This window comes from Aquarana catesbeiana, linkage group LG04, assembly GCF_042186555.1.
Source record: "Aquarana catesbeiana isolate 2022-GZ linkage group LG04, ASM4218655v1, whole genome shotgun sequence".
Lineage (NCBI taxonomy): Eukaryota > Metazoa > Chordata > Amphibia > Anura > Ranidae > Aquarana > Aquarana catesbeiana.
In genome coordinates this window covers 1,434,126-1,460,453 of record NC_133327.1, presented here as the reverse complement: position 1 = coordinate 1,460,453, position 26,328 = coordinate 1,434,126, and the positions used below count along the sequence as shown (strand labels likewise).

At 47.2% G+C, this 26,328-nt stretch overlaps 1 protein-coding gene across 1 annotated transcript; it reads right to left on the bottom strand.

Moving 5' to 3' along the window:
• DNAJC5G (DnaJ heat shock protein family (Hsp40) member C5 gamma) lies at window positions 1–26,328 on the bottom strand. The gene is made up of 6 exons (XM_073624717.1): window positions 26,239–26,328; window positions 5,213–5,331; window positions 4,815–5,028; window positions 2,808–2,958; window positions 2,648–2,725; window positions 1–1,583 (listed from the first exon to the last, which is right to left on the bottom strand). Exons 2-5 carry the CDS (start codon window positions 5,323–5,325, stop codon window positions 2,652–2,654), a joined length of 552 nt encoding a protein of 183 aa, XP_073480818.1. The 5' UTR covers window positions 5,326–5,331; window positions 26,239–26,328; the 3' UTR covers window positions 1–1,583; window positions 2,648–2,651.

Sequence of the window (26,328 nt, the reverse complement as noted above, 5' to 3'; positions counted from 1 at the left end):
TTTGTGTGGGTGATTTTATTAAAGCTCCAGGACACTCAGAGGTAGTGATCTCCTTCCACCCAGAGCTCTCAGACACTATTGTATGGTGGTAAACACGCCAGTCCACAGCGCCCCCCCCTCCTACGTTGGCACTACGCGTGCTGGTGAGAAAACCGGAACATTTGGCAAAAACCCGGTACAAACTTTAGCATTCAGGTGTCCAGAAAAAAGAATAGAGTAAAAAAAGCTAAAATGAAGTACAGTCTATGCACACAGGATGCAGAAATACATGGGGGGTGGGCGGGGGGCGACTTTTGGAGAGGACAATAATCCAGACCACACCACAGGTCCAAACAGCGGCCAACAGACTCTCTGGACGTGTGTACACCAGTTTACATGTGACTCGGGTACAAGGATATACACATCACAGGAAGTACGGGACTGACTGTAAATTATCACCGAAGCTTCACCCAACAGTAGAAAGAATTGAAATGATACTATACAGTGAATATTCTCCAACAAGAACCGTGAGGCCACAAAAAACAGCTCAGATTCCATTTTAATTTACAGGCCGGGCAAAGGGACAGATGCCTTGGGCGCTTCAACAGGAAGTGGAAGGATGGGGGGGGGGGGGGGTTGGTGTAAAAAGGACAGGACCTGCAACCTATGCTGCTGGGTGCTAAACAACCTTGTCCTGTCCATGAATGAAAGTTTTTGGTTGGCCGTTAGGTATGGCCTCTGATTATCCTTAAAAAAAAAAAAAGTCAAAGCTTGTCCGTTAATTGGTTACAGTAAGAAGTCAGTGCAGAGTGGTGTTAATGGAGCCCGCGTTAGTGGGAAGGGAATTCGACGAGCACCGTCCAGACGTTTCCGAAAGTGCAATCATCTGCCCGGAGCACCAGGCCGGCCAAAGGACAGCAGTCATTGGCATTGAGCTTTGAAGGATCAAATACAACATTGAGGAGGTTGCTTCCAGTATGGCTGAGAATCGCTTCAGTCTGATCGGGGATAAGAAATAAAAAAAAAAACACGAGTCTTTGGAGCAGGAACTTCTACACAGTGAGATTGTCTGGCCATAGTCTCTGGGTTTAGCCTCCTAGTTTGGTACATTAGCCCTATTTTGACCAACAGACAGAAAGAGCAAGACAGCCCGGGGGCCAACCGGTTTATAACTATTTAAACCAAACTTTTACAGGACGGAAAGGGTTTCTAGAGGCAACTATTGTGAAGGTTCATTCCAGGATCCCGTTTCATGTTCTCTGCTCTGCAGGGGGCAAGGATGGTCAAAGATAGTCTTTAATTAAGAAAGTATAGAGTTCGGTCTCCTTTGCTTCTTGTTGCCAGTGAGAAGCAGCTCCTCAAGCCTCATTGCGAGGACCAAGAGACTGAACAGCGCAATACGAGGCGGATTTCGTTGCCCCTCTGCTGTAAGGTCCAAAAAGAAGATGGAGAAGGATTTGAAGATCGTGGAAGGTGCCATGAGCTCTTCAGAACAAATTTTTTCTCCTTCTCCTCAAGAGCTCTAAATCCGGGTCTTCAAAAATGGCGAGAAAGGGATCCCGTCCAATACAGCTGCTATCCAGGTTGCCACGGGGTCCAAGGACCTTGGGGTAGAGAGAGACTGAGGTGAAGAAACACTTGGCAACAGAAGGGTAAGAACGGTGAGCAGGACAGACAGACAACGGAAAGAAGGTTTATCCATGTCAGGAAAAGATGGGAACAGGACAGACAATGGGAAGAAGGTTTATTAAAGCCAAGAGGAGAAAGGAGCAGGACAGACAAATAACACAGAGAATGGGAGAGATGGACACTGGGATAGGGAAATGAGAACTAGAAAGATAGACAATGAAAAATAGGTTTTATTAGTGTGAAGAGGAGATGACAGATGGAAAAAGGGAAGGGCGTTAATTAGTGAAGGGGAGATGGACAGATGATGGACAATGGGAAGCGGAGATGATAAATGGACAGGTGGACACGGGGAAGGAGAGATGAGAGATGGACACGGGGAAGGAGAGATGAGATATGGACACGGGGAAGGAGAGATGAGAGATGGACACGGGGAAGGAGAGATGAGAGATGGACACGGGGAAGAAGAGATGAGAGATGGACAGCTGGAAGTAGGTTTATCCATGTAAAGGGGAGATGAGAGATGGAACGGATGGAAGGAGACATGACAGACGGACAACAGGAAGTAGATTAATCTGTGTAAATGGGAGATGGAAAGGAGGGAAGGAAAGACAGACACTGGGAAGGAAAGACGAGAGACGGGCACTTGGAAGCAGAGACGGGCACTTGGAAGCAGAGACGGGCACTGGGAAGCAGAGACGGGCACTGGGAAGCAGAGACGGGCACTAGGAAGGAGAGACGGGAGACAGGCACTGCGAAGGAAAGAAGAGAGATAGACACTGGGGCGGAGAGATGGACATTGGGAAGGAGAAATGAGAGATGGAAAGGATGGAAGGAGAGATGAGGGGTGGACATTGGGAAGAGGTTTTATTGGTGCACACAGGACAGACTGTTGCCATCATTACTGTATGGTACCACTGGACACAGGAAATTTTACCAAATTTACAATGAACTATAAAAGCCATACTGGCAGTAAGGCGAAATTGGACAGGACACAATACTTCCTCTAGCACCATATAACGCACTGTAATAAAAAACTCACAGTATTAGGAGTTCTGCTTCTGTGGCTCGGGGTGGACAGAAGCTCCAGCAGATGGCTGCTTGTTGATGACCTCCTCCCCTGCAGAGAAACAGAAGACATCAAACAGCACAGAACCCAAACCTCATCCTCCAAAACTGGCCGACACCAACACCAGACTCACCGTCCTCTGCTCTGATCTGAGCCTCCAGGTCTTCTGGGTTCACACACTTATAAGACTCGTCCTCCTCCGGAGGTTTACAGCGGCCGCAGCAAAACCCACAACAGCAGCAACAGCAGCAGCATGTCACCAAGGTGCAGCAAATCACCAGAGTCTGTAAAGAAAATATCAACACAGTGTGTCCAAACCAGCAAAGATAAGCCTCCAGAACATTCTACATACATTTCATACAGGGGATAAATCTGACCTCCGGCCCTCCCTATTTGTAGAACTCCTCCTAGGTGCCAGTCCACTGCTTACATCATGGCTGCTGAGAGGAGTACTGATGCATGGTACAGTGATGTTTTCAGGAAGCTATGTACAGTACCCAGCCAGCTCCCCCCACCAGCCATAATCCACCTGCATTGCTTAGAGAAACCCAGTGATGATATCACAAATCTAAAACAGGGTATGTAATGAAAACAAAGTGTTACCTAAAATTATTAGCATATTGGTGAGTGGGAGGATGAGAGGCAAAATATAAGCCACCTGTGTGTGACACAACTGGGAGAGGACTCCCTACTTTCTGTCTGTCCCAACTGGAGAGGACTTCCCTTATTTCCCCTCTGTGACTCAACTTGGGAGGACTTCCCATACTTCCAGTCTCAGTGTGTCCGAACTGGGGAGAACTGCCTTTACTTCCTGTCTCCGTGTCCCAACTAAGGAGTTCTTCCTTTCTCTGTGTTAATTGAGGAGATCTTCCTTTACTTGCTGTCTCTGTATGTCCCAACTAAGGAGTTCTTCCTTTACTTTCTGTCTGTGTGTCCCAACTAAAGATGACCTCCCTTAGTTCCTGTCTCTGTGCTTCTCAACTGAAGACTTCTTCCTTTACTTTCTGTCTCCCAACTAAGGAGTTCTTCCCTTACTCCGTGTCTCATCTCAGGAAGACTTCCCTTACTTCCCATCTATGTGTGTCCTGACTAAGGAGTTCTTCCTTTGCTTCCCATCTCCGTGTGTCCCAAATGGGGAGAAATTCCTTTACTTCCTGTCTCTGTGTGTACCAACTGTGGAGGACTTCCCTTACTTCCTGTCTCTGAGTGTCACATTTGAGCAGCCCCTGATCGCCATCCAACAACACGACCAAGACGTTGTCAAACTCCTGATCGCTAATATAATCAGGAACAAGTCCCTAATGCCATAATGGCTAACCAACATGATCTCATCACCAGGAACAAGTCCCCAAACCACTGATCTTTAAAATCACCAGGAACAAGTCCCGAATCCCCTGATCTCCAACATCACTATAAAACCAGTCCCTAATTCCCTGATCTCCAACATCACCAAAAACAAGCCCCAAACCCCTGATCTTTAACATCACCAAAAACAAGCCCCAAACCCCTGATCTTTAACATCACCAGGAACAAGTCCCAAATCCCCTGATCTCCAACATCACCATAAAACAAATCCAAAATGCCCCGATCTCTAAGATCACCAGGAACAAGTCCCCAATCCCCTGATCTCCATCACCAGGAACAAGTCCCCAATCCTCTGATCTCTAAGATCACCAGGAACAAGTCCCCAATCCCCTGATCTCCAACATCACCAGGAACAAGTCCCCAATCCTCTGATCTCCAACATCACCAGGAACATGTCCCCAATCCCCAGGAACAAGTCCCCAATCCCCTAATCTGTAATATTACCAGGAACAAGTCTCCCATCCCATGATCTCCATATGACCAAAAATAAGTCCCCAATCCCCTGATCTCTAACCAACATGACCAGGAACATATCCCCTGATCTCTAACATGGTCAGAAACAAGACACCAATCTTCTGATCATTAACCAACCTGACTGGAACCAAGCCTGCAACCCCCTGATCCTTAAACAGCATGACCAAGAACATTCCATCAATACCCCAATTTCTAACCAACATGACCTGGTTAGGTCCCTAATCCCAGAAGCCTTAAACAAGACGAACAGGAACCCGAACCCCTGATCTCAAACACACAACTCAAGAATTTCAGGCCTCACCTTGAACCAGCACTTGGACATGAGGAAGTAGTACTTGACACTCTCCTCTCCAAACTGCTCAGCCACATAGAGGCCCATGGAGCCATACTCATCGTAAATTTTCCTCTTGTTTTCGTCACTCAGAATTGTGTTGGCGTTGTTGATTTCTTTGAATTTCTCAGATGCTTCTGGGTTATCAGGGTTTTTGTCTGGGTGGAAACGCAGGGCTAGCTTCCTGAAAAGAAAGAAAACAGACTTTATTGCAGGCAGCAAGCAATGTGTGACCAAGATCACCCAATCTGATCTCATCTTTCATTCTTTTGATCACTCTTATGAAAGGTGAGATGGGATTGGTTGCCGTGTAAATAGCTGTATCAAGCAATCCCCAAGTGAAACAGGTGAAAGAATCTCAGTCTTACCGATATGCTTTCTTTATCTCATCCTGTGAGGCGCCTTTCTCCAACTCTAACACTTGGTACAACGAGGATCCAGTCCGGGACATCCTCCTCTGAGGTTTGTTGGGATCTGCCATGGTGCCCTGGAAGGAGCAAAGGTTAGAACGTCAAACGGGCAGGTCCAAACATGACTTAACTCAAGAATAAAACACTTAGGGCAATTGCTTACAGCAGGGGTCTCCAAATGTTCTAAACAAAGGGGCCAGTTTACGGTCCTTCAGATTTTATTGGCATGGACTGTGGCCATTGGGCGTAGAAAAGGTCCCAATGTCAGTGGGGAAAAACAATGCCCCATCTTTGATGTCGTTGGGAGAAATTGTGCCCCATCACTGGTGTCAATGGGCAGAATTATGTGCACCATCATTCGTGTCATTGGGCGCCACTGTTGGTGTTATTGGGAGAATATGTGGTGCCCCATCATTGACATTAGGAGGAACTGTGACCCATCATTGGTGTAAGTGGGATGTATAGTGCCCCATCATTGGTGTCAGTGGGCGGAATAGTGCCCCATCATTAGTGTCCTTGGACCCAATTGTTGGTGTCATTGAAAGAAATTGTTCCCAATTGTTGGTGTCCTTGGGAGGAACTAAGCCTTTTTATTGGTGTTAGTGGGAGGAACTGTGCCCCATAATTGGTGTCATTGAGAGAAACTGTGCCGTATCATTGGTGTCAGTGGGAGGAACTGTGCCCCATCATTGGGAGGAATTGCACCCCATCATTGATGTCAGTGGGAGGAATTTTGCCTCATCATTGGTGTACTTGGTCCCCATTATTGGTATCAGTGGGAGGTTAAGTGTCCCATCATTGGGCCTCATTGTCTATGTCATTGGGAGAAATTGTGCCCCATTGTTGATGTCATTGGAAGGAACTGTGCCCCATCATTGGTGTCATTGGGAGGAACTGTGCTCATTCATTGGTGTCATCGAGCCCCATTGTTGGTGTCACTGGGAGAAATTTTGCCCTATTGTTGATGTCAGTGAGAGAAATAGTGCTTCATCGTTGGGGTCAGTGGGGGAATTTTCCCCCGTTGTTGGTATCGGTTGATAAAATAGTGGCCCAAGCGCCGGATAAAAGCAAGCAAAGGATCACATCTGGCCCCGGGCTGCAGTCTGGAGACCCCTGCCTTATAATATCTAAACTCAAATTTGAACATTTCCTCTGAAGGTTTGTCCTGGGATAACACAGCATGAAAGAAAACAGCCACAATGGCCAGACCTGTCCCCAACATGAGCCTCATTCAATACCATCACCTAGGTTCTCCCTTGTGTCCAAGAGAACAGATGGACGGATCAGCAGTACACCATTTCTTGCAAAGGGAAAGTCATTTCTTTTTTTAACAAACACAAAAATGTCCAACGTTTTGAGAATAACAAACCATAAAGTAAAATTTTTCAAATTATTAATAACTTCAGTTCCCCTTGAGATATCCTTGCAAGCCGCCTCACACACTCCCAGGTCATGGAGGGTTTCAGCTGTGTTTGCATATCATTTTCCTGCGGTGACGTGTATGTTCCTGCACAAACGACTGCTCTCATGACCACATGATAATCAGTCTGTAGGTAGATAAGTGTCTGTAGGTGCTTTTTTTTAGGTGGAGTAGAGATGTGTCTAGCCACAAACTCACAATCCAGAATGATGACAGTGCAGTTAACATCTGACCCCCAATGTAAGGAACATTCTTCTAACGGATCACCAATGTAAGGAACATTCTTCTCACTGACCACCAATGTAAGGAACATTCTTCTAACGGATCACCAATGTAAGGAACATTCTTCCCACCGATCATCAGTGTAAGGAACATTCTTCTCACTGACCACCAATGTAAGGAACGTTCTTCCCACTGATCACCAATGTAAGGAACGTTCTTCCCACTGACCACCAATGTAAGGAGCATTCTTCTCACTGACCACCAATGTAAGGAGCATTCTTCTCACTGATCACCAATGTAAGGAACGTTCTTCCCACTGACCACCAATGTAAGGGACATTCTTCTCACTGACCACCAATGTAAGGGACATTCTTCCCACTGATCACCAATGTAAGGAACATTCTTCTCACTGATCACCAATGTAAGGGACATTCTTCCCACTGATCACCAATGTAAGGAACATTCTTCCCACTGATCACCAATGTAAGAAACATTCTTTCCACTGATCACCAATGTAAGGGACATTCTTCTCACTGACCACCAATTTAAGGAACATTCTTCTCACTGATCACCAAATGTAAAGGACATTCTTTGCACTGACCACCAATGTAAGGAGCATTCTTCCCACTGACACCAATGTAAGGAGCATTCTTCCCACTGACCACCAATGTAAGGGACATTCTTCCCACTGACCACCAATGTAAGGAACATTCTTCCCACTGACCACCAATGTAAGGAACATTCTTCCCACTGACCACCAATGTAAGGAGCATTCTTCCCAGTTTCACCGACGCAGTTATCAATAGGGGTGCAACGGATCATCATTGATCCGTACGGATCAACCTCCGCGGATCGGGACACCCGCGATCCGCGGAGCGCTCTGTGGCCTCGGCCATAGGAAAGGCCGCGGCTTCGGCCTAGCTCCGGAGCAGCGGCCATCTTGGTACACCCAGCGGCCGTTTACCACGTGATCGCTCTGTCAAATGACGGAGCGATCACTTGTAACAAACCGGCGTCATATCATGACGCCGGTTCCTCTCTCCCCTCTGTGTACTGATCTGTACAGTGGAGGGGAGAGTTCAGATGTACTCTGCCATGCCCTGACAATACTCTGCCATGCCCTGACAATACTCTGCCAATATAACCGCCAATACTCTGCCAATATAACCGCCAATACTCTGCCAATATAACCGCCAATACTCTGCCAATATAACCGCCAATACTCTGCCAATATAACCGCCAATACTCTGCCAATATAACCGCCAATACTCTGCCAATATAACCGCCAATACTCTGCCATACCCTGCTAATATATTGTTACAGTGGGGGAGATTGTGGATATTACAGTGGGGGGAGATTTTTTTTAGTTGATCCGAAAATGATCCGAACCGTGACTCCTGATCCGAGGAACGATCCGAACCGTGAGTTTTTTGATCCGTTGCACCCCTAGTTATCATTTCTGATCATGTCTTCTCTGCTCTTTTACAGGTAATTGTCTCCTATCCATCTGTACATCTCTACTGAACTGACTTTGCTGTAACATATTTTTGGTAATTGTCTCTTGCTGCCATATCTTTAAACTTCTATATTTAATGCTAGATCTATAACAAACACACTGCAATAGCAATATTACTGGTGATTGATTCTCAACTCCATGTGGCTTGAGTGATCAAGAGAGGTAATTAGCTTTATGACCCTAGCCTGTGTGTGTAGCTGGTCTGGTACTGGCCATCTCCTCCCCATATTCAGGTGTCTCATATCAGACCCAATAATGACCAACTGAGAAATGCATCCCAGCTTAGTCTCCCTATAAATTATGGCATCCTATGGGGTGGCGCAGACATCATGGCTCTGTCCTGAGTGGCTCTGTCCTGAGTGGCTCTGTCACGAGTGATGCGCAGTTTCACCGACGCAGTTGAACGAAAGCAGGATAACTAAAGCTGGATGAACAACAACAAGAACACTGCTCCACTCTGCAAGACGACAAGCAAACCAGCTTTTGACATTTATTTTATATTAAGTTAGATTCCCACTCTCTATCCACTAACATGCTCCTTATTCTCTTCCTTCTCACATTGGTGTCTTCTATCCTCAAATTATCTTTACTCTACCGCACTCCCACCTTGCCTTCCTCGCCCTCCTCCTTCTCCTATTCTCAGGTGACATTTCTCCTAATCCTGGTCCACCATTTTCCAAATGCAAGCCACATATCCAATACCTCTCCCCCTCTGGCAACCACCGCAATCCACTCAGTTTAATTTCTATCCCCCTGCTTCCTCAAAGCAGCCCACCAATCTCATGCGCCCTTTGGAACGCCCGCTCCATCTGTAACAAGCTAACATCTGTACATGACCTCTTCATCTCTCATGGCTTGAACATACTCGCCATAACAGAAACCTGGCTTCAAAATTTTGACTCAGCTTCTCTTGCTGCCCTCTCCCATGGTGGTCTCCATTGGACTCACTCCTCCAGACCCAACAGACAGAAAGGAGGTGGAGTTGGCTTCCTTCTATCCCAACAAAGCACCTTCCAAGTTCTTCCTGTCCCTCCCTCTCTATCCCTCTCTTCTTTTGAGATGCACTGTATTCGTCTGTTTTCTCCCATTTCTTTGAGGATTGCACCAATTGATCGGCCTCCAGGACCGGTATCGCGCTTTCTTGATGACTTTGCTGTCTGGCTACCCTACTTTCTCTCCTCTGAAATACCCACCATTATTCTTGGTGACTTCAACATTCTTGTCAATGTTAACAGCCCAACTACAGCTAAACTTCTCGACTTAACCTCATCTTTTGACCTAACCCAATGGACACATACTTCCACTCCAATGGGAATACCCTTGACCTTGTATTCTCCCATCTCTGCAACCCTGGCAACCTCACCAACACCCCCTTTCCTCTCTCTGATCACAAGCTCATTACTTTCACTGTATCCTTGCCTCCAACCACCCATCCCTCCAAGCAGCAAACAATTACTTGTAGAAACCTTTGCCACTTTAACCCTTCTCTTCTCTATTCTGCTACTGACCACCTATATGACATAATCTCTCCCCTGTCCTGACCTGGCCACCTCTGTCTACAACAGTTCACTCTCACCATCACTAGATGCACTTGCTCCTCTAACCACACACAGAATCAGACCCCGACCGTTACAACCCTGGCAAACTGACAACACTAGAAATCTCAAGAGACATTGCTGTGCTCTTGAACGACTGTGGCGTAAAACCAAATGCCTGCAAGACTTCACCCTATATAAATCTGCCCTTCTAAAATACAATTCATGCCTCCATGCTGCCAAACAAGCCTACTTTGTCTCTCTTATTATTCAGTCTTCACGAGTGAATCGGGGGGGCTTCAGTAACCAAAACTGCAGTGTTTATCCTCATGACACAACACAGGAAGCACCTCCATGGTTAACAGAGGACAGAATTAAAATTAGACTTGAGAAACTTAACATTAATAAATCACCGGGACCAGATGGCTTGGGTACTTAGGGAACTCAGTCAAGTGATTGCCAGACCGTTGTTCCTAATTTTTACAGACAGTCTATTGACTGGAATGGTACCAGCTGATTGGAGAAAAGCCAATGTAGCACCAATATTTAAAAAGGGCCCAAAATACATCCCTGGGAATTACAGACCAGTTAGCCTAACATCAATAGTATGTAAACTCTTGGAGGGGATAAGGGACTATATACAAGATTTTAGTAATAAGAACGATATCATTAGCAGTAATCAGCATGGATTCATGAAGAATCGTTCTTGCCAAACCAATCTATTAACCTTCTATGAGGAGGTGAGTTGCCATCTAGATAAAGGAAAGCCCGTAGACGTGGTGTATCTGGATTTTGCAAAAGCATTTGACACAGTTCCCCATAAACGTTTACTGTACAAAATAAGGTCCGTTGGCATGGACCATAGGGTGAGTACATGGATTGAAAACTGGCTACAAGGGCGAGTTCAGAGGGTGGTGATAAATGGGGAGTACTTGGAATGGTCAGGGGTGGGTAGTGGGGTCCCCAGGGTTCTGTGCTGGGACCAATCCTATTTAATTTGTTTATAAACGACCTGGAGGATGGGATAAACAGTTCAATCTCTGTATTTGCAGACGATACTAAGCTAAGCAGGGCAATAACTTCTCTGCAGGATGTGGAAACCTTGCAAAAAGACCTGAACAAATTAATGGGGTGGGCGACTACATGGCAAATGAGATTCAATATAGAAAAATGTAAAATAATGCATTTGGGTGGCAAAAATATGAATGCAATCTATACACTGGGGGGAGAACCCCTGGGGGAATCTAGGATGGAAAAGGACCTGGGGGTCCTAGTAGATGATAGGCTCAGCAATGGCATGCAATGCCAAGCTGCTGCTAATAAAGCAAACAGAATATTGGCATGCATTAAAAGGGGGATCAACGCAAGAGATAAAACGATAATTCTCCCACTCTACAAGACTCTGGTCCGGCCGCACCTGGATTATGCTGTCCAGTTCTGGGCACCAGTCCTCAGGAAGGATGTACTGGAAATGGAGCGAGTACAAAGAAGGGCAACAAAGCTAATAAAGGGTCTGGAGGATCTTAGTTATGAGGAAAGGTTGCAAGCACTGAACTTATTCTCTCTGGAGAAGAGACGCTTGAGAGGGGATATGATTTCAATTTACAAATACTGTACTGGTGACCCCACAATAGGGATAAAACTTTTTCGCAGAAGAGAGTTTAATAAGACTCGTGGCCACTCATTACAATTAGAAGAAAAGAGGTTTAACCTTAAACTACGTAGAGGGTTCTTTACTGTAAGAGCGGCAAGGATGTTGAATTGCCTTCCACAGGCGGTGGTCTCAGCGGGGAGCATTGATAGCTTCAAGAAACTATTAGATAATCACCTGAATGACCGCAACATACAGGGATATATAATGTAATACTGACACATAATCACACACATAGGTTGGACTTGATGGACTTGTGTCTTTTTTCAACCTCACCTACTATGTAAATATTAATACCTTGGCATCCAGTCATCGTCGGTCCTTCTCAACCTAACTCTCTGCTTCGTCCACCATCCCCTCTACCCACTAACTCACTCACTGCCCAAGAGATTGCCAATCACTTCAAAGACAAGATTGATGCAATTCGTGAGGACACCTCCACTGTGCGTACATCTTCCCCACCTAACATACCTTGCCTAACAGCACATTCAACACTCTCCTCTTTTGAATTGGCTACTACTGAAGAGGTTATAAAACTTTTCTCAGAAACTTCCTCACAACTACTACGGTCACCCTCTTCTTCTATCCTATGCTCCCTCACCCACATATTCAATCTCTCCCTCTCTAGTGGCATCTTCCCCTCCCCTCTAAAACATGCGCAGATCACTCCCATTCTTAAAAAGCCCTCACTGGACCCTACCGACCTGAACAACTTAAGACCCATCTCATTGCTCCCATTCACCTCTAAACTTATAGAACGCTTAGTCTACAACCGTCTTAGCTCTTACCTTCCTAAAATAACCTTCTTGACCCCTTACAGTCTGGCTTTCGCTCGCAGCACTGCACGGAAACTGCCTTACTAAAACTCACTAACGATTTACTAACTGCTAAAACCAACAGCCAGTACTCCATACTCCTACTACTTGACCTCTCTGCAGCCTTTGATACTGTTGACCACCCACTCCTTCTCAATAAACTCCATTCCCTTGGCCTCCGAGATTCTGCTCTATCCTGGTTCTCTGCCTATTTATCACAGCGCTCCTTCAGTGTCACCTACAACTCTGTCTCCTCCTCTCCATTGCCCCTTTCTGTGGGGGTCCCCCAAAGCTCTGTTCTTGGACCCCTTCTCTTCACTATCTACACTTCCTCCCTTGGTCACTTAATAACCGGCTATGGCTTCCAATACCACTTATACGCTGATGACACTGATGACGCCCAAATCTATCTGTCTACTCCTCACCTCACTCCTTCAGTCTCCTCTCGCATTACTAACTTACTAACTGACATATCAGCATAGATGTCGCACCACTTCCTTAAACTAAATCTCTCTAAAACTGAGCTATTAATATTCCCCCCCGCCCGTGCCCCCCTCCATGACTTTTCCATCAAAATCAACAATGCAACCATCAGTCCCTCCCCTCACGCTAGGGTACTAGGTGTAATCCTAGACTCGGACTTGTCATTTCAGCCTCAAATCCAACCGTTGTCAAAAGTTTGTAGAATTCACCTCCATAACATCTCTAAAATTCGCCCCTTTTTAACAAATGAAACCACCAAGCTCCTCATTCACTCCCTTGTTATCTCTCGCCTTGACTATTGCAACTCCCTTCTCAATGGCTTACCTCTCCATAGGCTATTACCTCTTCAGTCTATCATGAATGCTGCTGCCACACTTATCCACCTTACCAACCGCTCTGTGTCTGCCAACCCTCTCCTCCAATCCCTACACTGGCCCCCAATCACCCAGCGAATTAAATTCAAAATACTAACGACAACATAAAAAGCCATTCACAACTCTGCCCCGAGCTACATCACCAATCTTGTCTCCAAATATCACCCAAATCGACCTCTCCGCTCTTCTCAAGATCTCCTGCTTTCAAGCTCTCTCATCTCCTCCTCCCATGCTCGTCTCCAGGATTTCTCCAGAGCCTCTCCCATCCACTGGAACTCGCTTCCTCCATCTATCCGGCTATCCCCTACTCTTGCTACCTTCAGGCGATCCCTGAAAACTCATCTCTTCAGGAAAGCCTATCACGTCTCCAACTAATCTCCTACCACTTCCAACAGCTCATTCCCCACAGTTACAACCTTTTGTACCACCTGCCCCACCCTATTAGATTGTAAGCTCTTCTGAGCAGGGCCTTCTTAATCCTCTTGTATTTTATTGTATTATAACTGTATTGTCTCCCTTTTATATTGTAAAGCGCTGCGTAAACTGTTGGCGCTATATAAATCCTGTATAATAATAATATAAGCAACATTCTTCCCACCAACCAAGAATATAAGGGGTCAGCACATTGCTGGGGGAACACATTGCAGGGGCCTCTATCCTTAAGGCATCTTTCTCTAAGTCATTCTTTCTACAAGTGATATGCACTTCAAACTCTGCTTCAAGTTCTGCCTCGTCTGAACATTCCTTCTCGGTCTCTCCACAGGTATGTGTCAGCTCAACCACATCTTCCACCTTTAACCACTTCAATACCAGGCACTTTTGTCCCTTCCTGCCCAAGCCAATTTTTAGCTTTCAGCGCTGTTGCACTTTGAACGACAATTGCGCGGGCATGCTACACTGTACCCAAACAAATTTTTTATCATGTTGTTCCCACAAAGAGAGCTTTCTTTTGGTGGTATTTGATCACTGCTGGCATTTTTATTTTTTGCGCAACAAATAAAAAAAGACCAAAAATTTTGAAAAAAAAGTTTTTCTTTCTTTGTTTCTGTTATAAAATTTTGTAAATAAATATGTTTTCTAATTCACTGACGGCACTGATAAGGTGGCACTGATAGGCAGCACTGATGGGCACTTATGGGTGGGCACTGATGGGTGGCACTGCTGGGCATCACTAATGATGGCTTGCTTCACTGATAGTGACAGCTCTTTGGATCTCATATTGAGAGTTGACAGCAACAGATTCCAAATGCAAATAGCACACTTGAAATGAACTCTGGACCTTTTATCTGCTTCATGTAAATGGGATAATGAGGGAATAACACACACCTGGCCATGGAACAGCTGAGCAGCCAATTGTCCCATTACTTCTGGTCTCTTAAAAAGTTGGAGGCACATATACAAACTGTTGTAATTCCTACACCGTTCACCTGATGTAGATGTAAATACCCTCAAATTAAAAGCTGAAAGTCTGCAGTTAAAGCACATCTTGTTCGTTTCATTTCAAATCCACTGTGGTGGTGTATAGAGCCAAAAAGATTAGAATTGTGTCAATGTCCCAATATTTATGGACTTGACTGTACATAGCAAACTGCACTGAAAAGCACCTAACAGACTGCAGGTGACTCCGTCTCTCTGCTAAGCTCTCTTTCCACTCGGTAACATGCGTTCTCTACCACTCCTTCCGACACTCATGTCCTCTCTCCTCAAACTCTCTTACCTTCACCCCTCTTCTCCACCCCCCCCCTGCTTATACATATCACCCTGCCTTCTGTCCTCTCCCTACTACTGCTCCTACCAACTCTTGCTCATTCTCCATATACTGATAAAACCTCCAGTACTCTGAGGCATGCCCCTTCATATAAATCACATTCCCACATTACCTCCCTGAGCCTCCTGCTTCTCCTAACCTCTGGTGACATATCCCCAAACCCTGGGCCGCCATCATCTGTCTTTGCCCAATGCTACCATCCCCTACACCAGGGATATGCAATTAGTGGACCTCCAGCTGTTGCAAAACTACAAGTCCCATCATGCCTCTGCCTCTGGGTGTCATGCGTGTGGTTGTCAGAGTCTTGCTATGCCTCATGGGCCTTGTAGTTCTGCAACAGCTGGAGGTCCGCTAATTGCATATCCCTGCCCTACACCCTCTGGCAGCAGCCACAACCCACAGAACTTAGTCTCTATTCCTCTTCTTTCCAAAACCAGCCCTCCCTTCTCCTGTGGCCTTTGGAACGCACGCTCTGTCTAACAAAATCACCGCCTTCCACGACTTCTTTATCACAAATTCCTTTAAACTACTTGCCATTACTGAAACCTGGCTTCATGAATCAGATACTACTTCTCCTGCTTCCCTCTCCCATGGTGGCCTTCTCTGGACCCACTCCCCCAGACCAAGTGGACGGAAGGGAGGTGGAGTGAGAATCCTTCTAGCCCCATGCAGCACCTATTAGGTACTTCACCCACCTCCCTCACTGACACTCTCCTCTTTTGAGGCACAATGCATTCGTCTATTCTCTCCCATTTCTCTAAGAACTGGTCATCTACTAGCCCCCTGGACCAGTATCAGCCTTCATTGATGACTTGTCTGCCTGGCTACCCTACTTTCTCTCTTCTGAAATCCCCACAATTATTCTTGGTGACTTCATCATCCCTGTTAACATTAACACTACTATTACTTCTAAACTTCTCAGTTTAACCTCATCTATTGACCTGAAGCAATGGATACAGGATCCTACTTACTCCAACGGCAACACCCTTGACCTTGTCTTCTCCTATCTGTGCACTCCGTGCAACCTTTCCAGCAATCCTCTCCCACTCTCTGATCACCACCTTATTAGTTTTGCTCTCTCCCTGTCTTCCACCTCCTCTCCCTCCAATCGCCTAACAGTTACACATAGAAACCTTCACCACCTCAACCCTTCTCTTCTCTACTCTGCTACTGATCATCTCTATGACAAAATCTCACCCCTGTCCTGCCCCAACTAAGCCACTTTCATCTACAACAGCTCACTGTCTTCCTCCCTAGACAAGCTTGCCCCCCTCACTACAGGCAGAATTAGGCCCCGACTGCTACAACCCTGGCAAACAGACGACACCAGAAATCTCAGAAAACGTAGCCCCGCTTAAGTTCTAGGAAGACTTCACACAATATAAAAGTCTGCCCTCCTAAAATACTATTCCTGCCTCCACACTGCCAAGCAGACCTACTTTATCACACTCATTACCACCTTCTCATCCAGTCCACATCAACTCTTCTCTACCTTCAACACTCTACTCTGTCCTCCACTGCCTCAACCCACCAACTCACTCACTGCCCAGGAGATCGCCAATCACTTCAAAATTAAGATTGATACAATTCATGAGGAGATCTCCAACGCGCAGAAACCTCCCACACGCAACACCCCATGTCCACAGATACAATCATTACTTCCCTCATTCAACCCTGCTAGTATTAATGAGGTTGCTAAACTTTTATCTAACACTCATCTAACCACCTGCCTCCTGGATCCAGCTCCCTCGCAAATGCTACGCCCACCCTCTGACTCGATTCTACAGTCTCTAACTCACATTTTCAACCTCTCCCTCTCTTGTGGCATCTTCCCAAACTCTCTAAAACATGCGCTAGTCACCCCCATAATTAAAAAACCCTCACTGGATCCTACCAATCTTAACAACTTACGCCCCATCTCCTTACTCTACTTCTCCAAACTTCTTGAAAGACAGGTCTACAACCAACTGAGCGACCATCTGACCATGAACAAACTTCTTGATCCCCTTCAGTCCAAATTTCACCCTCAACACTCCACGGAAACTGCTCTCCTTAAAATCTCAAATGACCTACTAACGGCTGAAACCAGTGGACACTATTCTGTACTACTTCTCCTGGATCTCTCTGCTGTCTTTCACACAGTGAACCACCCCCTCCTCCTCAAACTCCACTCCTTTGGTCTCTGTGACTGTACTCTTCGCTGGTTCTCATCCTACCTATGCCACCTCTCCTTCAGTATCACTTTCTCCTCTCCTCTTCCTTTCTCCGTTGGGGTCCCCCAAGGTTCTGTTCTTAGACCTCTCCTTTTCTTAATCTACATCACCTCCCTGGGTCAGTTGATTGCCTCCCACGGCTTTCAATATCATCTCTACGCTGATGACACCCAAATCTATCTCTTCACCCCCCAGCTCTCTCCATCACCAACTTACTAGCAGACATATCAGCCTGGATGTCACATCACTTCCTCAAACTCAACCTATCCAAAACGGAGCTCGTGATATTTCCTCCCTCAGGTGCCACAACTATCAACTTGTCCCCCCACGCCAAGGTCCTAGGTGTAATCCTGGACTCTGAACTAACCTTTCAGCCCCACATCCTATCACTATCCAAAATTTGCCACCTTAACCTCCGCAACATCTCCAAGATATGCCCCTTCCTAACCAATGTCACCACAAAGCTTCTAATCCACTCCCTGCTCATCTCCCACCTTGACTACTGCAACTCCCTCCTCATTGGCTTACCTCTAAACAGGCTATCCCTACTTCAGCCCATCATGAACGCTGCTGCCAGGCTCATCCACCTCACAAACCGCTCAGCGTCTGTTATACACCTCTGCAAATCCCACTATTGGCTGCCACTATGCCAACAAATTAAATTCAAGATACTATCTACAACTTACAAAGCCATCCACAACCTGGCCCCCAGCTATAACACTAACCTAGTCTCAAAATACCAACCTAATCGTTCTCTTCGCTCCTCCCAAGACCTCCTGCTCTCAAACTCCCTTGTCACCTCATCCCATGCTCGCCTTCAGGACTTCTCCAGAGCCTCTCCCATCCTCTGGAATGCTCTACCCCAATCTGTCCGATTTTCTACTACTTTATCCACTTTGAGACGATCCCTGAAAAATCCCCCACCTAACAACTGTACATTTATCTTCTCCATCAGCACATCCCCCAACAGTTATTACCCCTTGTATCTCTTGACCTTCCCTCTTAGATTGTAAGCTCCAAGTAGCAGGGCCTTATGATTCCTACTGTATTAAAGTGTATTGTATTTGTACTATCTACCGTCAAGTTGTAAAGCGCTGCGTAAACTGTTGGCGCTATATAAATCCTGTATAATAATAATAAATAAGGAGCATTTCTCCCACTGACCTCCAATGTAAGGGACATTCTTCCCATTGATCACCAATGTAAGAAACATTCTTCCCACTGACCTCCAATGTAAGGGACATTCTTCCCATTGATCACCAATGTAAGGGAAATTCTTCCCACTGACCACCAATGTAAGGGAAATTCTTCCCACTGATCACCAATGTAAGAAGCATTCCTCCCACTGATCACCAATGTAAGAAGCATTCCTCCAACTGACCACCAATGTAAGAAGCATTCCTCCAACTGACCACCAATGTAAGAAGCATTCCTCCCACTGACCACCAATATAAGAAGCATTCCTCCCACTGACCACCAATGTAAGAAGCATTCCTCCCACTGACCACCAATGTAAGAAGCATTCCTCCCACTGACCACCAATGTAAGAAGCATTCCTCCCACTGACCACCAATGTAAGAAGCATTCCTCCCACTGACCACCAATGTAAGAAGCATTCCTCCCACTGACCACCAATGTAAGAAGCATTCCTCCCACTGACCACCAATGTAAGGAACATTCTTCCCACTGATCACCAATGTAAGGGACATTCTTCCCACTGGTCACCAATGTAAGGGACATTCTTCCCACTGGTCACCAAAGTAAGGGGCATTTTTTTATTTTAGCAAGATTGACTCTATAGGTCAGTGTAAAAGTATGATTCAGCTAAACTACAAGAGCATGCTTACCGGTGAATACCTCAGGACGAGCGCAAGGTGAGGAACACCCTTCTACCCCGTGATGTGTACTCAGGATTCGATGGCTGTGTGTTGGTAAACATAACAAAGTCCATTTTTACGTATTGAGTAGAAGTACCATTCAGTGCCATATACTATATAACGGGGGCTATTTCCTTGTTGGGTTCTGTTACATGTCTTTGAAAGGAAGTAGAACATGGGGGCAAAGGGCTCCTAGAGAATTTACAACAATGTCCTTTATCTCTGACCCGTAGATAAGGAGGTATCATTACAGAGGAAGAGGACTTCACCCAGCTCTGAGATCAGCACAGGGACTGGCTGGTAGCAGTTAGTTTTAACCATCTTTAAACAGAGGTGGAGGCCATCAACAAGATCAATCTTGCACATATAATGCCATTTTAACATCGCCACCCTGGTAATTTGGCAACAAGGCACACCTTAGCCATGTTAGGCCCCTTTCACACGAGGCGAACTCAGCTTCCACGGAGTCCGCCTCGGTCTGCCAGCTCAATGGGAGATTGGTCCGTTGATCTTCTCTGAGCCGGCGGATGACAGGTCCCTCTCTGCTCACTGAGTGGGAAGGGGCTTGTCAGGCGCCGCTGCCGCCTATGGAGGGATCGGATGAAGATGGACAGCATGTCCATTTTCATCAGATCTCACCCGATCCGATAGCGACGGACCTGGACATAGGGCCATCCGTCTGCTTTTAGCGGAGCGGACCGGGTCGGATGTCAGCGAACATGTCTTCGCTGACATCCGTCGCTCCATAGGCTAACATGGCGCGCCCGTTCAGGTCCGCCGTCAAAACTGACAGGCGGACCTGAACGGTCCGAACGTGTGAAAGGGGCCTAACCCAAAGAATTAATACTGATGCAGACTTCCTGGCACCAAGGATGGGATAACGCAACCAGAACAGGGTAGTTCTACAACCTTTAAACCTTTCATCCAGTTCTTGGACCATTACCATCTACACAATCCATGGGTGGTTGGATGAAGGTGTTGATGCTCACTGTGTGGATATAAATGTTGGGGTATCTTCCTCCAGATACTCACTAAGCCTTACAAAGTGGCTTGGAGAAGTTAAGGAACATAATCAACATCACAGAACAAGTTCAGCTGAGTGTGGCCACCTACCACTAGATACACTATGATCTGGGGACCTGAGAACCTTCATAGACACTATCAGCTAAAGGCAACTAATGTCTGTGACCCACTGTATGGTTTTCTGGAGGAGAAGATTTGGAGATCGTATGGATCTCCAAACACTAATCTAGATTTGCATCCCCGGCACCCTTTGAGAATATGGAAAACCTTGAGGAAGCCCAGTCTAAAATGGGGTCACCTATCACATCAGAAGTCCAACCCCCTTTACACCAAAATCCTCAATGTGCCCCCCCCCCCAGAATCATCAGAATCCTTACTCAACCCCCCCCCCCCCCTTTTGCATGAGAGTTCACAGCACCACTCTCCTTCACATTACAGTTCTCAATCCTCCCCCTCCACATTCATTTCAGAGTTCTCAATCTCCCCACCCCCTTCTTTTCACATCAGAGTCCCTGGGTCTCCCCCCCCTTCACATCAGAGTCCTCAACTCCCACCCTTCACATCAGAGTCCTCAGTCTCCCCCAGGCTCACCATTCACATCAGAGTCCTAAATCTCCCTTGTTCTTTCACAATTAAGTCCTCAGTCCCCCCCCCTCCACATCAGACTCCTCAGCCCCCCCCCCCCCCCCTTCACACCAGAATACATCAGAGTACTCAGTCCCACCCACTCCCCTTCACATAAAAGTCCTCAGTCCTAATTCCCCCTTACTTAACATCAAAGTCTCCAATCCCCCCCCCCCCCTCATTTGTTTTCAAATCAGAGTTCTCAACCCCCCCTTTACATTAAAGTCACTCTCATCCCCCCTACTCTATTCACATTAGAGTCTCCACTTTCGCATCAGAGTCCTCAGACCACCCCCTTTCATATCAGAGTGTTCAGTCCACCCACATGCCTCTCTTTCACATCAGAGTGCTCCGTCCTAATCCCCTGTTTACATCAGAGTTTTCAACCCCCTTCACTTTAGAGTCATCCTCATGCAACCCCCCTACTTCATTCACATTAGAATCTTCGGTCCTGCATTTTCACATCATAGTCCTCAGACTACCCCCCCCTCCCCCTTTCACATCAGAGTCCTCAGACTAGCCCCTTTCACATTAGAGGCTTCAGCCCCCCCCCCCCACATCAAAGTACAAACCCACCCTTTTTCACAAGAGAGTCCTACTTCACAGTTTTCACCACAGAATGGTCATTGGCGGGAGGCGGAGCAGGATTAACAACTTCCATCCCCTTTCTGAATGCTGGGGTTGCCAGGAATGCTGCCCATCCTGGATTATCATCATTCATCTCCATGGTTCTGATGGCCAGCCAGCCCGCACCATGGACATGCCTGAGACTGTATGAAAATACAAGATGCGGTGCGGCACCCTGGACAAGCCGAGATGGCACCCTGGTTGAGAAACACTGCTCCACACATCTTTTTAAAGTGGACCTGTCAGGGTACACCATATTTATACAGTAACTGCACTGTGCTGACATCATAAGGTGCCTGTAGTTACCTTTGGTAGGCTACAGAATTTCATCCTTAGGAACCTCCCCCCATCCACTTCCAATCCCCACCTAAGCCTCCATGACTTGGAACTCAGCTCCCATCCTTACCAGCTACCCACAAACCGATGACACCTCATTTGTGTGTCAGTAGTAGGTAAGGGTGGGGGGCAAACAAACCAATGAGGACAGCTCACTAGCCCTGTAGGGAATGAAGTGTCTTCATTGGTTTGAGGGCAGCAGGTAAGGATGGAAGCAGAGTTCCAAGTCACAGACTCAAAGGATGAGATTCTGGGGCCTAACAAAAGGTACACCTCACCAGGCGAGTTTGGCGAAGGGGGGAATCTCTCTGGTGGGCATCAGACAGATTATGAAGAACCTTAAATTGGCCCAAGCTGGCCAAGAATCTTCTGCATTGGGGTGTCAGATGAATGTGACACCCATTGTGTCTCCACTCCAGCCACTACATCACCGAGGGACACTAGTGATATCATACATAGTCACAGAGGCCTGCAGGAGAACACGAGCAAACAACACAACTGGGCGAACTGGATGCAGAAGATTCCTGGCTGGTTTTGTTCTGCTTGAGAGCGAAGATGGGAGTCACTGGTAGTGACCGGACAATGGTTAGGAAAGAGCGTCTCATCATATTCTAAAGCCTAGTACACACGATCCAGTACACACTGGATGACAAAAAATGGTTGCGGAGCAATCGCTCGATAATCAGATTGTTAGCACACAGCTTTCGAGAGACGATCACGACAGTTCATGCAAAATTATCCGACAAAAGCAGAGCAAGCAATTTTCGTTTAATCAGTACAGTATTCGTCCGAAAAAAATCAGAAGAGCAAGACCACGCATTCTCAGAAACCAAAGAATACATTACAATACATTACATCACTTCCCAAGTTGTATCCTGTCATACGAGAATTTTCATAACTTTAGTAACTTCTTCATTTTCAATACGAGAATAGCATGCAACAAAAAAATATTCTCATTGTGTGTGCCAGGCTTAAGACACATATATCAAACACAAGGCACGTGGGTCAAATCTGGACAGCTGGGCCTGGTCATGTGGCCCTCACACTCAGTTTTGCAGCTGGAACTTCATTCCACACACTCCTGAACTTTGCACTCTGAACACAGCGCACTCCTGAACCCCGCACGCAGCGCACTGCTGAACTCCACGCTCTGTAAGTAGCGCATTCCTGAACTCTGCACACTTCATGTAATGCACTCAGGAACCCTGCACTCTGTAGCACACTCCTGAACCATGAACTTTGTAGGTAACCCACTCCTGTACTCAAGCGCACTCCTCAGCCCCGCACTCTGCACGCAAGCGCACTCCTCAGCCCCGCACTCTGCACGCAAGCGCACTCCTCAAACCTGCAGCAGCGCACTCCTGAACCCCACACTCTAAGTAGCGCATTTCTGAACTCTGCACACTTTATGCACTCAGGAACCCTGCACTCTGTAGCATGCTCCTGAACCATGCATTTTGTATGTAACCCACTCTTGTACTCTGCACGCAGCGCACTCCTCAGCCCCGCACGCTGCACGCAGCACACTCCTCAGCCCCGCACGCAGCGCACTCCTCAGCCCCGCATGCAGCGCACTCCTCAGCCCCGCACGCCTGAACTTTATGTAACGCTCTCATGAACCCTACATTCTGTAGCATGCTATGGAACCCCTCAATCTGTAAGTAGCCCACTTTTGTACTCTGCACACAGCGCACTCCTGAACCCCGCACTCTGTACGCAGCGCACTCCTGAACCCCGCACTCTGTACGCAGCGCACACTAATGAACTCTGCATTTTGTACGTAACGCACTCCTGAACCCTACACTCTGTACGTAGCACACCCCATATACAACTGGCCCCTTAAGGGCAACCATACTGCTGATAATTGAGTTTGACACCCTTGTCCTAAGAGGAGTGCTGTGATCAGATGTGGCCGAAGATCCTTGTCGAGGACCTTTTCTGTTATATGGTGACAACGCGTTATGCCCGTCTACCAAGTACCCTCTTGGGTTGTCACCCTGTCACATGGGACAAGTGAGCCTTTCAACACAGTATCCCTTTTAGGAAGCTGAGAAATGCCACACAGCCATCTCTTGAGGGCATGCAGACAGGTCAGCATAACATAGTCACCCACATTCCAAAATATAAAGGAAACCCACCAGCAGCCTGGCATGAAGGGGCCACCACTCAGATAATGAAGACCGATGAATTATCTCTAGCCGTCACGTGGTCAGCGATGTCACCTCATCGGGTAAATGCTCGTTATTGATCGATAGAAGAGGTGATAAATCCGCAGCTGGTCACCCCACGGGGAGCTGGGCCATTACCTGACGTTTGTCCTGAGCTGAGAACCACCTGGCAGATAAAGACGGCTGTAATCCGGCACACAGGAGGAAGCGTCCTCTGACCTCGGCATACAGTAATCTGATTATCTGATACATAACACCACACAAAGTACGCAGCACTGTGCACCTTGAATGACCCCCATACTGTCCTTCCCTAAGACAGACCTACCCATCCATCGGCACCATGAATGACCCCCACACAGTCCTTCCCTGAGACAGACCTACCCATCCATCGGCACCATGAATGACCCCCACACAGTCCTCCCCAGGGTCAGACCCACCCATCCATGGGCACCTTGAATAACCCCCAACACCCTCCTTCTTGGAGACAGATTTACCCGTCCATGGGCACCATGAATGACCCCCACACTGTCCTTCCTGGAGACAAACCTACCGGTCAGTGAGCACCATGAACGACCACAACACCATCCTTCTCAGGAACAGACCTATCCATCCCTGAATATTCTGAGCCCTGTATATTGCTGTGAAGGCACACAGTTCCTAAACGCCTACTAAAGTGCTGGACTGAACCGCTCCTGAATTTTGTGTTCAGTTGCTCATCTCCAATTCCCTCCTAGCGCTGCCCGTGCCAAACCGAACAGCAATAGGAAATATAAATATTGAATTAAAGAGAACCTGTGATGACTGTCTGTGTTCAATATTTATCTCATTCATTTGGGCTACTGAACAAGTCTGAGTAATGGGAGGCCAACATCACACCCCACCCACCTACCTCCTACAACCCAACCACCTACCATCTCCACCTCAACCACCTACCAGCTTCACCTCGACCACCTACCATCTTCACCTCGACCACCTACCATCTTCACCTCGACCACCTACCATCTTCACCTCGACCACCTACCATCTTCACCTCGACCCCCTACCATCTTCACCTCAACCCCCTACCATCTTCACCTCAACCCCCTACCATCTTCACCTCAACCACCTACCATCTTCACCTCAACCCCCTACCATCTTCACCTCAACCCCCTACCATCTTCACCTCAACCCCCTAAAATCTCAACCCCCTACCTTCTCCTCCTTAACCCCCTACTTCCTCCATCTCAACCACCCCTACTATCTCAACCCACCTCTAACTATTAAACCACCCACTTCCTCCACTCAACAACCCAACCACCTACACCTCAACCACCTACCATCTCCACCTAAACCACTTCCTTCCTCCTACACCTCAACCACCTACCTCCTACACTTCCACCCCTACTATCTCAACCCACCTCTAACTATTTAACCACCCACTTCCTCCACTCAGCAACCTACAACTAACAACTCAACCACCTACCATCTCAACCACCTACCATCTCAACCTACTCCACCTACCATCTCAACCTCAACCACTTCCCTCCTCCTACACCACAACCACCTACCTCCTCCATCTCAACCACCTACCTCCTACACTTCCACCCCTACTATCTCAACCCACCTCTAACTATTAAACCACCCACTTCCTCCACTCAACAACCCAACCACCTACACCTCAACCACCTACCATCTCCACCTAAACCACTTCCTTCCTCCTACACCTCAACCACCTACCTCCTACACTTCCACCCCTACTATCTCAACCCACTTTTAACTATTTAACCACCCACTTCCTCCACTCAGCAACCTACAACTAACAACCCAACCACCTACACCTCAACCCCTTCCTTCCTCCTATACCTCAACCCCCTACCACCACCATCTCAACCACCTACCTCCTACACTTCCACCCCTACCTATTCAACCACCCACTTCCTTCACTCAGCAACCTACAACAACCCAACCACCTACCATCTCCACCTCAACCACCTACACCTTAACCCACCCCACCCCACCACTTGGCAATCCTTCACAGGGCTGTAACTTCTTCCCAGCTACCTCCTTTCATCCTCCACCTACTGCCTCCATCCTCCACATCACTGTCAAAGCTGGAGGCAGGGAGCTGAGAACCGGAAGACAGGTAAGTGGGCGCCGGGCAGGGAGGTGAGTATACTACAGAGATTTGGGGTAGGTAGGATGGGAGAGGGGACTCTGCAGTCGGGTAGGTAGGTTAGGGGCGGGGACTCTACAGCCAGGTAGGTAGGTTAGGGGAGGAGACTCGGCAGGTAGGTAAGTAAAGAAAATATATAGAACAGAAACCGGTCCGGAAGGTGTCAGTATAGGTACTCACACAGTCGGTAGGTGATCTTCCTCCCTGTACCGCTCTGTGTCGTAGGATCCCGGAAGTGCAGCAGTTCCCGGCCCCGCCCACTCCATCACT

Excerpts from the sequence above, each read along its gene's own strand:
- DNAJC5G (XM_073624717.1), bottom strand. The coding sequence starts at position 5,325 with ATGGCAGATCCCAACAAACCTCAGAGGAGGATGTCCCGGACTGGATCC. Across the intron at positions 5,029-5,212 it reads GAGATAAAGAAAGCATATCG|GAAGCTAGCCCTGCGTTTCC; the intron begins GTAAGACTGAGA and ends CTTTCTTTTCAG. Across the intron at positions 2,959-4,814 it reads TGTCCAAGTGCTGGTTCAAG|ACTCTGGTGATTTGCTGCAC; the intron begins GTGAGGCCTGAA and ends TTTTCTTTACAG.